The sequence below is a fragment of the Squalius cephalus genome (assembly GCF_949319135.1).
Source record: "Squalius cephalus genome assembly, chromosome: 23".
Classification (NCBI taxonomy): Eukaryota; Metazoa; Chordata; class Actinopteri; order Cypriniformes; family Leuciscidae; genus Squalius; species Squalius cephalus.
The window spans coordinates 7,976,251-7,988,479 of NC_137144.1; the positions used below are offsets into that span (position 1 = coordinate 7,976,251).

General features: G+C 37.1%; 1 protein-coding gene across 2 annotated transcripts in view; it reads left to right on the forward strand.

Annotated features, from left to right (window-relative positions):
• Positions 1 to 12,229, forward strand: part of nup160 (nucleoporin 160) — a 115,443-nt gene that overhangs the window by 40,720 nt on the left and 62,494 nt on the right. For both annotated transcript variants that reach the window (XM_079860179.1, XM_079860180.1), the window contains exons 14-16: positions 26 to 188; positions 272 to 396; positions 6,945 to 7,105. In XM_079860179.1, coding sequence (XP_079716305.1) covers positions 26 to 188; positions 272 to 396; positions 6,945 to 7,105 — 449 coding nt within the window. The remainder of the gene's footprint in view (positions 1 to 25; positions 189 to 271; positions 397 to 6,944; positions 7,106 to 12,229) is intronic.

Sequence of the window (12,229 nt, forward strand, 5' to 3'; positions counted from 1 at the left end):
CGTCTGATCACATGCCTTTTATTAGACTTAGATGTGAGCCGTGACGTCCTGAAGCTGGTTCAGTGTCTGCGCCTGGTGAACGAGTCTCTTCCAGAGGACTTGGCCTATGAGATGGAGAAAGCCCTTGATGACCTACTGTCTCCAGAGAAAGTGTCAGAGAAAATACTGGATGGTCTTTTGGCCAGCGAGTCAGTATGCTTGTATCACTAATTTAATGCAATCACATTAGTAATTGATCAGTTTGATGTCTAAAGTGAAATGTTCTCTTCAGGGTGAATGTGATCGAGGAGATTGCAAACAAACTGCAAAACATCTTTAACCCCATTGTTGCCATGAACACACTGCTCAGAGAACTGGACCTTGAAGCTGATGCAGAGACGGACACCAGACCTACAGGTACCATTAAATACTAGGGCTGCACGATGTGTCGTTTAAGCATCGATATCGCGATGTACGAATCCACGATAGTCACATCGCAGGATGTGCGATGTAGGCTGTCGTAGTTGATCCGTTATTCATTACCGTACGGGCCAGCTGCTCACAGGCCCTTGGACGAATGTGATTCGCGGATTAATTGCACAGCTTAACCATCATAGAGTGAAAGTTTATCATTTGCATGTGTTTTTAAGTCCTGTCAGTTTAACAGGGCGCATATAAGAGAGAGAGAGAGAGAGAGAGAGAGAGAGAGAGAGAGAGAGAGAGCGCGCCCCGGCCGCGCGCGCTCACCTTCACCGTCTTCAAACAACACGAGCGCTGTCTTGCTCTCTCTCCCTCGCGCACATTAATCTAAATAAATTGACACGATGGTGTCGAACAAAAGAAAAAGAAACTATCCAGTGATGAAATGTTTTCTGTGTTGTCAAATCTTGTGCGATATCCTAAACTGCCGAGATAATTACACAACGCGTGCCGTACACGTCCGATTCGCGAACTAATGATTCCTTTGAACCGATTCAATTTAATGAATGGTTTAAACAACTGACCTGTCCAACACTGAACTCACGAGACGTCTGAATTGGTGTATAAAAAAATCTGTAACACTTTACAATAATGTTCTATTTATTAAATTACTTAACTACATTAGTTTACTATTACTAAACTGCACTTCTACAACAATTTCAACATTTAGGCTATAGCCTACATTATTGAAATCAAAAGTTGTACAGTATTTGTTAACATAGTTAATGCACTGTGAAGTAACATTACCAAACAATGAACAGCTGTGTTTTTATAAACTAAGATAAGCAAAGATTAATAAATATAGTAACAGAAGTATTGCTCATGGTAAGTTCATGTTAGTTAATATGTTAACAATTCAAACCATATCCTAAAGTTACAAACAAATAATTTACTCTAATTTAAATAATACTCTGATGTTTAAATCATTTAAAATGAGAATGTAAGTGTGCTCACCCCATTTTTGTTTGTAAGAAAAAATTAGATTAGATTTCATATCGCAATATATATCGCAGAAAAATAAAATATCGCAATGTCATTTTTTCCCAATATCGTGCAGCCCTATTAAATACACTTTTTTTTTTCTGTTTTTTCTGGTTCTGTGGTAAATATCTTGTCTGAGATTTTTAAAGGAATACTTTGCCCCCCAAAAAAACATTGTCATTGAAGGACTATTTCTTGTGGGACACAAAAAGTGATAGCATAATATCCAAGCTACACAAAGATAATCCATAAAAACCTTGCAACCAGTACTGGCTATCTGGGTCTACTGGAATTGAGAAAAATCAATTACAAAAACATATTGAGTTTGGCTGTACATCTGATCAAAGGGTTCGATCAACTTCAGACAAACCATTATCATGCCATCACTACAAAGACTTAAAGGGATTGTTCACACAAAAAGTGAAAATACTGTCATTATTTACCCACACTCATTAGAGCTTAGATTCTCTGCCCGAGCCCGAGCCCGGACTCGACCCGACCCGACCCGGGCCGATATTTCACGCCACTGTCCTCGGGCCGGGTCGGGTCCGGCCCTTGATAAAGCATGTCACGTGTCATGCGCAGCGTCTTGTCCACTCGCACTCGCAGTCTCGCACGCGTGACGCATCACACCTGCTGTGCGTGCTGTACTATTCTGTAGCTTAAGTGCAACATGGAGCTTGAAGAAGCAAAGAAAAAAATGTAAACAAGAGAATTAACTTTGAGCAAGTTTGGAGGAAAATCGGAGGTATGGAAACATTTTAAACTAGTCGTGGGGAGTGACAACATGTGTTGGCTTTGTCTCGGACTTCGAGATGAACAGACACATGAAGCAGTCTTGCCATGACAGAAATTATGATAGTAGTCAGCCTCAGCCCTCAATGTCCTCTTTTGTTACTTTTCCGATCCATTCAATTATTTATGAATAAACAAACAACGCAGTTTACATGCTTCTTCCTTGTCGCATTATTCATTAAGATAATAATTAATAAATGCACGCACAATTATGAACTTGATAAATGTTACAGATATGTTTTACTATACACAAACAAATGCCTTTCAACTTACATGTGCAAAATTCTGAATTAAATGAATGTGCTGCAATTTGTACAAAAAGAGTGTATGTAGTAGCCTACGTATTTTAGCCATTAAATAAGCACATTTAGTTTCAAGTTTAAGTTTTGTTTTGAAGAAAGCTTTTATTTAAAGTGAATTTCGTTTAGTATAAATTGTATCTTAATTTTAATACATTTTTCATCAACCAATTGCCTGGATTTAATACATAAAAAGCAATATAGCAGACAATATAATCATGACATGGAGGCACCGGTGCGCCGCGGTCACTTACACCATTTGAAACTCGTAACACACGCGGTCACCGAATTTACAAATGCACATCTTGCTTGTTGCTCACACACATATTATGTTGAAATAACAATGTTAAGTAACATTATTAATAATAATTATTAATAATAATATTTGATTTAATGCTGAATGTTGTGCTTGTTCAATTTAATAAAATTAAAACTTTAATTGTGATAATTAAAATAATTGAATATTTAATATTGAGTGGCAAATTTTTGCTCATTTATTAATACAGGGTAGCCGCGGGGTCTTAAAAGTCTTAAAAAGGTCTTAAATGTCATGTTCCTAAATTAAGGCCTTAAAAAGTCTTAAATTCCGTTGTCCAAGTCTTAATTTTTTAAATGAAGGTCTTAAATTTCATTATACTAGCCTATTTATTCAAAGTCAACCTGGCTGCAAACGCAAGGTGAAATGGGGGAAAAAACAACAACAACAATGTGAAAATTCAACAGGGTTTAGCGTAACGTCAGAGAACGTCTAATTTCTAGTATGCTCAAACAATAGTTTGGGTTTTCGCGCCGGCGGCAATGGATCAACATTCTAATCAATCAGTCGAGAGGAGAGACATCATGGGGAAGTGTCGTTCGGCTCGGTGTACGCATTTTCAAACCGAACGGTTCGTTGGACAATTGTTCCTGCCGACCAAAATTTCATTATTTCAAATGTAGGCGCGTTGCGCGTGGCAAGCGCGCTCATAATGTAAGAGACGCCGGCGCGACCACAACATTGCCCAACATCAAATGTGCAAACGTAATGTAAGCGGAACGAAACTGGGCTACTCGTTATTGTGTGGTTGAAGGACCGCTTATCAGTTTGGACCAGTGCAGCGCGAGCGATCTTGATCAAGCGACACTGTTACACAGCGCAAAGAGATCCAGTAAATAAATCATTTGAATTCGCCACAGAAGTAATAACATCGCTGTGAGATCTAGTGAGAAACATTCACATTTCTCCGTTTTTAACGGATCAAACAGCGCATGGAAGCCAGGTAGAAACATTGTGCCATGAATGAACTATCCAGTGTCCACAGATCTGCAACATTCACCATGGATTTACTGTAGTAACACTAACTGCAACCATGGAAGTTTGGCAGGAATAGTAGACATAATGCTTTCAAGTAACATTACGTTGGTTTTATTTTGACATTATGAATACAATTGCTGCCCTCAAATGTTAATCTGAACTAAAAATAGACCTTTGTTTATAACTACTACAATATTAGGTTACATTTAATTTTTTTCCAAGGAGCTGTTTTGTTTATGCTCCTAAGAAGAGTCTATTATAGCTCCATCATTGGTCAAAGTGTTAATTTTAATAAATAAAAAATAATAATAAAAAAAAAATTCTCTGGCATTTATTTATTTTTGCTGTATCGAAAACGTACCAAACCGTGACAAGTGTATCGTATTGAACCAAACCGTGAATTTTGTGAACCGTTACACCCCTACTATCTATATCTCTCTTACCTGTCTGTCTACCCCTCTGAAGCAATGGTTGAAGCAATTTGAATGCTGAGAAACTTTAAGACGATTTGAAAAGTTAGTTTATCTGTTTATTGTTATGAATGTTTGATATTTACCAAAAACATCACTTTGCAGTGTGTTGTTGAATGAGTTTTTTTTATAATAAATGTATTTTTAATTAAAACATTTGTTAGTAATAGTCATTATTGGGATTTGATCTGGTGTTTCACGCATAATGGGTGCGATGTAGGTCTTAATTTTCATTAAAGTGGTCTTAAAAAGGTCTTAAAAAAGTCTTAAATTTGGGTTGATCAAACCTGGGGAAACCCTGTAATAGTAGGCTATTTATATAATATATATAAGTGCAGAGCTCCCCTCTGTAGTCTAAATGATCTAGCACAGCAGCACCTGCGTTAAAAAAAATTCTGGCGCCACCCCTGGTTATAACGGCCCACATATTAAAAATGGTCGGGTTTAAATTGGGCTCGGGCTCATAATTACAGTGAACGTGTCGTGTCGGGCCGGGCCGGGCTTGGACACAACGTGCTCGGGCTCAGGTAGGGTCGAGCTTGATTTGTTGGGCCCGATCTAAGCTCTAACACTCTCTCAAACTGTCTTTCCAAACTGTGTATGAATTTCTTTCTTCTGTGGAACACAAAAGAAGGTATTTTGAAAAAAAATATAAAAAAAATTACATATACATACATATACATATATACATATATCGGGTTCGGTAACACTTAACGTTCAGTTGTAAGTCATTTATAAGTGGTTAGTTAATGATGAACTAATCGTTTACAAAACATTCATAAATGATTAGCAAGTGTTATACCTACATTTTATGTATGTTTTGTAGATTCAGTTATAAGTAATTTACAATTGATTAGTTAATGATTAACTAATCATTTACAAAACATAAATATGCGTTTCATAAATGTTTAATACATTTTTTTTTTTGTATGTTTGTAGCAATTAGAGGGTGCAGAAAGTGTTGTAAATGTAAATTACAACACTTTCTGCATCCCCTAATCTAAAGTGTAAACTATTCATCACTTGTAAATGTGTTACACATCATTCGTAGATTACCCCTTCAAGAATCAATAAGGCATAAGAGCAACGAATCTTATCTACGAATGATGTGTAACACATTTACAAGTGATGAATAGTTTACACTTTAGATTAGGGGATGCAGAAAGTGTTGTAAATGATTTATTCATGCGTTTACACATCTATAACAGGTGTTGAACACTGTAGTGTGTACTGCAGTGTAAGTGCTGACTGTGTTTGAAATAAATGCTATACAAAAGTTTTATTTTTATTCTGTTAATAAAAATAAATGTATCGTTGTAATATTAAATTTTCAAGATATTTATTGTCAAATGCACAGTAAAAACACCACTGTTTTGACCTCACAGTGACATTTTTACTTTGCATGTCTCCCTTACACAAAATATACTATATAAATTGAGACAAAAAAGTGCAAATATGCATTGTGCAACTGATACAATCAAGGTATCAGTCAGTGAAGATAATTGGAAGTTGGTGTTTCATGTGTTTAAGAATTTATTGGCTTGTCTTTTTGTCCTTGATTTCACACTCCTGTACCATCTCCCTGACGGCAGATGTGTTAAATATCAGTAAATATGTATCACAATTACAGTATCAAGGGAAATAATTGGCAATTATTACTTTTGTCATAATCGTGCAGCTCTAGGTTCTAGCATACATCTTTAGTGGTTGTGGTCACAATCTGCTCTTGTTGAGTGGTAAATAGCTGAATATTATTATTTTGTGTATTTATTAGGGCTGGGAATCGATTAAAAAAAAAACTAATTAATTGCAAAATTTGCTGTAATTAATTGTAATTATTGCATTTCCCCCAAGCTTGTAATCATCAATATTTAAACTTAGAATCACCTAATTAAATGAAACACAGAAAAAAAAAAAAGGAACAGAAAATAGCCCTTTAAAATAATATTAAACATCAATATATCAATGTATTATTCTTTTTCAATAATCCATCAACATAATCAATTTAACAGATTTAAAAAAAAAAAAATGAATAATTATCAAAATAAAATATAGTCCTACAAAGTTATTATTACCAGAGCATGTGATCAGAGCAAGTAATTTTACCATTGTTGCCTATCATGGCTATACCAGCTCAGCAAACAGAAGTCTACCACAGAGAAATTTCACGTTATTTGTGCGGACTTTGATTTTCCAGTGCGTGATCAGATTGGAGCGTTTGGGCCGTTAACGACAGAGCAGAACATTGAGCAGAGAGCGCGGTGGCGCACACACGGAGCGGAAAAGACACGCTCATGAAAGCTACACGAGAATGAAACCTTATTGCCGAACACGGAGGGGCGGGACGGCATATTTTCGGCATTTTCAATAGCAGCCACAACAGGAAATCATTAAAACAAGGCAAAAAAAAGTGCTGTGTTAATTGCGTTATTTTTTTTAACGCGTTAAACATCTCAAATTAATCGCAAAAATTAACGCGTTAATTCCCCCAGCCCTAGTATTTATGTGTTCTTCTGTCTTTCATGGATTAAGAAAGACAGTTATACGAGCTCAGAACGACTAAGGGGTGATTTAAAGGATGACTATTTCTTTTAATGTTAGACTGAACTGTTCCTCTAACCAGCACTGATGTGATGTTTGTTGCAGGTCAGTCTCTGAGAGTGCGTATTAGTCTCTCTCAGCTGTACGGCAGCAGTGTGGCCGCTAGTCTGATCTGTCAAGCTGTGTGCCAGACTGCCATGACCCGAACTCTCCTCTGCAGAGATCTGCTCATCCTACTGCAACTCTACCTGCGGATTGGAGACAATGTGAGTACACACTTTGCATGTGTCTCAGTTAGGGCTGTTTGTAAAATTAAAACCTGAATTTGTCATTTAAAGGGATGGTTCACCCCAAAGGAAATTGTTGATTTACTCACCCTCAGGCCATTCAAGATGTATGTGACATTTTTTCTTCAGTAGAAATGTAAAGAAGATTTTTAACTGAAACCTCGGTCCTCTGTGAATCATATAATACAAGTCAAATGGCTATCACACAGTCAAAACATATACTGGCAAAAAAAAACCTAATAAGGTCTGTGCAAGAAACTAACCCTAACCCTAACAACATTATTACTAGGGGTGTGACAATAGACTTACCTCATGAGACATAGACAATACATGACATTGTATTCTTGAGAATGAGACTATATTTTAACACTATTTTTAAGATATCTTCAGTGATCAAACATATGACTGAAAACCACAGGACGCAAATTATTATTAACCAATTATTTTGGTAATCGAGTAATCAGTCAATTATTTTGAGTAATTGGATATTATTTTTGTGAAAATAAAAGTAGACCTAAGTGAACAATAACCTTTAACCCTCTGGGGACCAAAAACGCGCCCGCGCGTTTTGCTCGTTTTTTTTTTTTAGCAATGAAAATAAACACTAAATGCTCTGTTAATTTTGATCTTTCATTTTCGTGTAATACATCAAACGATCCTGTTCAGTTTCTATTTTTTTTCTGTATACTCACAATAAAAATAAAGTGTTTTGCTTTTTGACAAATAAAGAAAAATTAACATGATGCGATTTCTGCCTTCTCACTGTCAGTAAACTCCCATTTGAAACGCGTTCGAAAATGATCTATAACTCCGCGAAAATTCAGTCAAACAGGCAAACAGACCCACGGGCATAAAGCTTGAGATCGCATCTGTTAAATGAAGTAACTTTTATATAAAAAACAAATATTCTCATCTTCTGTAATCTGTATAAAAAGAGAGCGACTCCAGTCGAGCTCATTACGAGCTAATTCACAGTAATGTGACCACTCCCCGGAGAGCGCGTGCTATTCAAACGCAAATTCTGAGAACTATTGAAGATCTGTGAAACGCCCACATCAGCTGTAAACAAAGCGCGTCGCGATCGAGTGAGGCATAATATAGCCTACCTTATGGAGAAAAGATTCCTCAGAACAGTGCTGATATGAGGAACAATATATCCTGATATGAGGAGCAGATCCCGCTGAGGAGTGAGGTAGGCTGTTTTCTTTTCTCAAGTGTGGAATAACGTTGTGGAATAAAGTTAGTGTAGGCCTATGCAAACCGCAAAAAGATGAATCGCATTTCTATAATATGACTCGCCTTTCTGTGAGATGAATGAAGGGTACATATTTGTAAAGACTGTTTAGCCTAAATATAAATCGCGCGTCTGTGTGTGAAAGAATAAACTGCTTTGCTATAGCCTACTGAGATGAGTAAAAATCGACTGGAATATGTTGAAATAAAATGTATTTGTATAAGCAACGTATTAAACTGCAAATTAGCATTTATATGCCCTAATATTTCATAAAAACAACGTTACAGTCAGTCACTTGTTGACTAGATTTGGGTACAGTTTTTAGGCTACTGTAAAATATACTGCCACTTAAAATAGGCTAAGCTTTTGTTTAGCAATTTCTGCTCATATCTAACGTTTTATATATATATATATATATATATATATATATATATATATATATATATATATATATATATATATATATATATATATATATTTGTCAAAAATAAAGTCATAGACTAAGATGTTAGATGTTCCAATGTTGGCTATATTCAAACTAATGAATACATATGATAAAATGTAGGCCTATAATCTTTTTTCTTTTTCTTTTTTACAAAGAAAGAGTACACTTGAAATATTGTTGAAATTGTAATTATTGTTGTAATTGTAACATTTTTAATAAAATAGCAAAACATATTTGCAAGAGAGATGTAAGCAAAATCTTAAATGGTCAATATAAGTCTTCTTCTAAATACATCCTTTGTCCTTGCATTGTGGCTCAGTCAGTGTCACACCTGAAAGAATGGCTCATTAGGCAGAGTCATTATGCAGAGTGGGTGTAAACTACTCCTCCCCCTCGCATATTGGCTTTCCAAGCAAAACCTGTTTTACACCATTTAAATCAATGTATTTTTTTTTTGTGAACGATAAAGCAAGACTATTTTCATATAATTTTGAAGCTAGAACTCAAAGGGACCACATCCATTAGTCAAAAGTCTTGTGGACACATATTTAATATGTGTTTTGTGGTCTTAATTCAGCAACTTTCATTTTTATTTTTTCCAATAACCACGCATAAACATTATTCTCTTAAAAATACAAACATCTACATACAAGTTGCTCGCATATTATGGTAGCCCTGTTTGTGCTATATATAGTGAATTTACACCTTTGTCATTAACATGTTTATAAATAACTGAAAAAAGCACAAATGTCAAGGCATGTCAGAACATCTCAAGGGCCCCAAAAACACCTTGGTCCCCAGAGGGTTAAAATGATTTAAAATGGATATATAACAACGAGGAATTTATAATTGGTTCAAATAAAGTATCAAAAGCAAGTAAACATGGTTTTATTGAACAACACTGTTTAAATACCTACTGTAATGTAATATACTATAAACAATCAACTTCTGTTCATTACGTGAATAGTTTATTAATATTTGGTCACTTCTGTAGGATTGAAATGCTACAGCCACTGTGATTTCTTGAGCAAGAATATGTGGTGTGGTAGATTTTCCCTAAACCTAACTACGTACCTGGGTGTTGTCTACAATCGACGTCTCCGAACGTCTACAGTCAACGTTTAGTATATCTGCGTCTCATCTACAATCGACATCTCCGAACGTCTACAGTAGATGTTTAGTATATCTGGGTCTCGTCTACAATCGACGTCTCTGAAAGTCTACAGTCAACGTTTAGGATATCTGGGTCTCGTCAACAATCGACATCCCCTAACGTCTACAGTCTGTCAACGTTTAGTATATCTGGGTCTCGTCTACAATCGACGTCCCCTAATGTCTACAGTCAACATTTAGTATATGTGGGTCTCGTCTACACTCGACGTCTCTGAACGTCTACCGTCGACGTTTAGTATATCTGGGTCTCGTCTACAATCGACGTCCCCTAACGTCTACAGTCAACATTTAGTATATCTGGGTCTCGTCTACACTCGACGTCTCTGAACGTCTACCGTCGACGTTTAGTATATCTGGGTCTCGTCTACAATCGACGTCCCCTAACGTCTACATTAGACGTTTAGTCTATCTGGGTCTTGTCTATAATCAACGTCCACTAACGTCTACAGTCAACGTTTAGTATATCTGGGTCTCGTCTACAATCGACGTCCCCTAACATCTACAGTAGACGTTTAGTATATCTGGGTCTCGTCTACAATCGACGTCCCCTAACGTCTACAGTCAACCTTTAGTATATCTGGGTCTCGTCTACAATCGACGTCCCCTAACGTCTACAGTAGACGTTTAGGCTCAATCCCAATTCTATTTTATACCCCTTCGCCTACCCCTAACCCTTCGCCTACCCCTTACCCTTTGAAACAGAGTTTCAAGGCGTAGGGGTGAAAATATTCCCCTAAGAAATGGGACACCACTACTACACCGTTACATGTCATTATACATCGTCGCTAGTGCCTACGTCACAGGAGATGCGCCAATGTTTATCACAAACTTCCAAGATGCCGTCGTCAGCTGTAGTCTTGCGTGAGTTACAGCTATTTTTTTGCATTTTTCTTCTGAAGTTTGCAGAAAACAACGGAGATGACGATATCTTCGACGCCTAATGCTGCGTTCACACCAAACGCGAAGCGTCTGGCGCGAGTGATTTCAATGTTAAGATGCGTTTACGCGCGTCTGGAGGTCTTGCGGCGTTTAGCGCGGTGGACACGAATTCGCCTCATTCGCGCGTCCACTTCATTTCAAACTTTTGCTTTTTACACGCGTCATATTGTTAACGAACTTTAACGATTTTTTTGCAACCGTTTCTTTGAAGAACATGACCGTAAACACTAGATTGAATGTGACATAAAGAAAATGATTATTGGCAGTCATGTTGCCTCTGTAGCCGGTGTAGTGTAAGTGTGGTCCCGAAAAATCTTCGTTTCAAGGGCTATCTGGCCCTTCCCCTTACCCCTACCCCTCCAACCAAAAGAGAATCGAGACAGCCCTACCCCTTCACGGGAACGCGCAAAACGGAGGGGTAGGGGCAAGGGGTGAATTGGGATTGAGCCTTAGTCTATCTGGGTCTCGTCTACAATCAACGTCCACTAACGTCTACAGTCAACGTTTAGTACATCTGGGTCTCGTCTACAATCGATGTCCCCCATCTCTCACTTGTTCCCCTAACTAACTTATTCCTCTAACTAACTTGCTCCCCTTTCTAACTTGCTGCGCAGCAATAATAATGTCCTTCAAATGCTTTAATCACGGCCGGGAGAGTTTCCCGAGCAGTTCTCAGAGAATCTCTCCCAAGAAGAAGCACGGCTGGAGGATCTCAGACAAATTTCAGAGAGAATCTCACCAGTAAACACGAATACAACAGTTTTTATAGAAAAGGAGCATGGTGAAAATGGCATGATGCATTACATAATTTCCCTACAATTTGATTGGTTCTATTGGTAAAGGCAAGCCCCCACCTTTTTACCCTCTGTTACTGGCATAAGCAAAAATATCATTGTAAAGGGTTAAGAGCTCAGTTGATTACACGGTATATCGTGACATAATACAGACAGTATATTTTTGATTTTGTCATGGTCAGCACTTGAGAATTTCCCATAACACAAATAGACAAAGAACAGAACGTCTTAGTACATTGTGTTGGAATGTTAGACCTAAAAGGGGAAGTAAGGTGTATATATGTTAGAACTGTTAGAATCATGGTTAGTTTAAAAGATAGTTTACCATCTTATCTATTAAAAATCCATCACAGTGGACATCAAAACATGCAAACTCAGAGCGAGGGTTTAAACTTTTATTTTGAAATTGCAATGAACAATTAATCATTCCGAAACCAGCATATTTAATTGAATTGCAGCCTTTGCGATTTCACAATGACACTATGAAATAGTTTTAATGTATTGTGCAGCGGCTACAG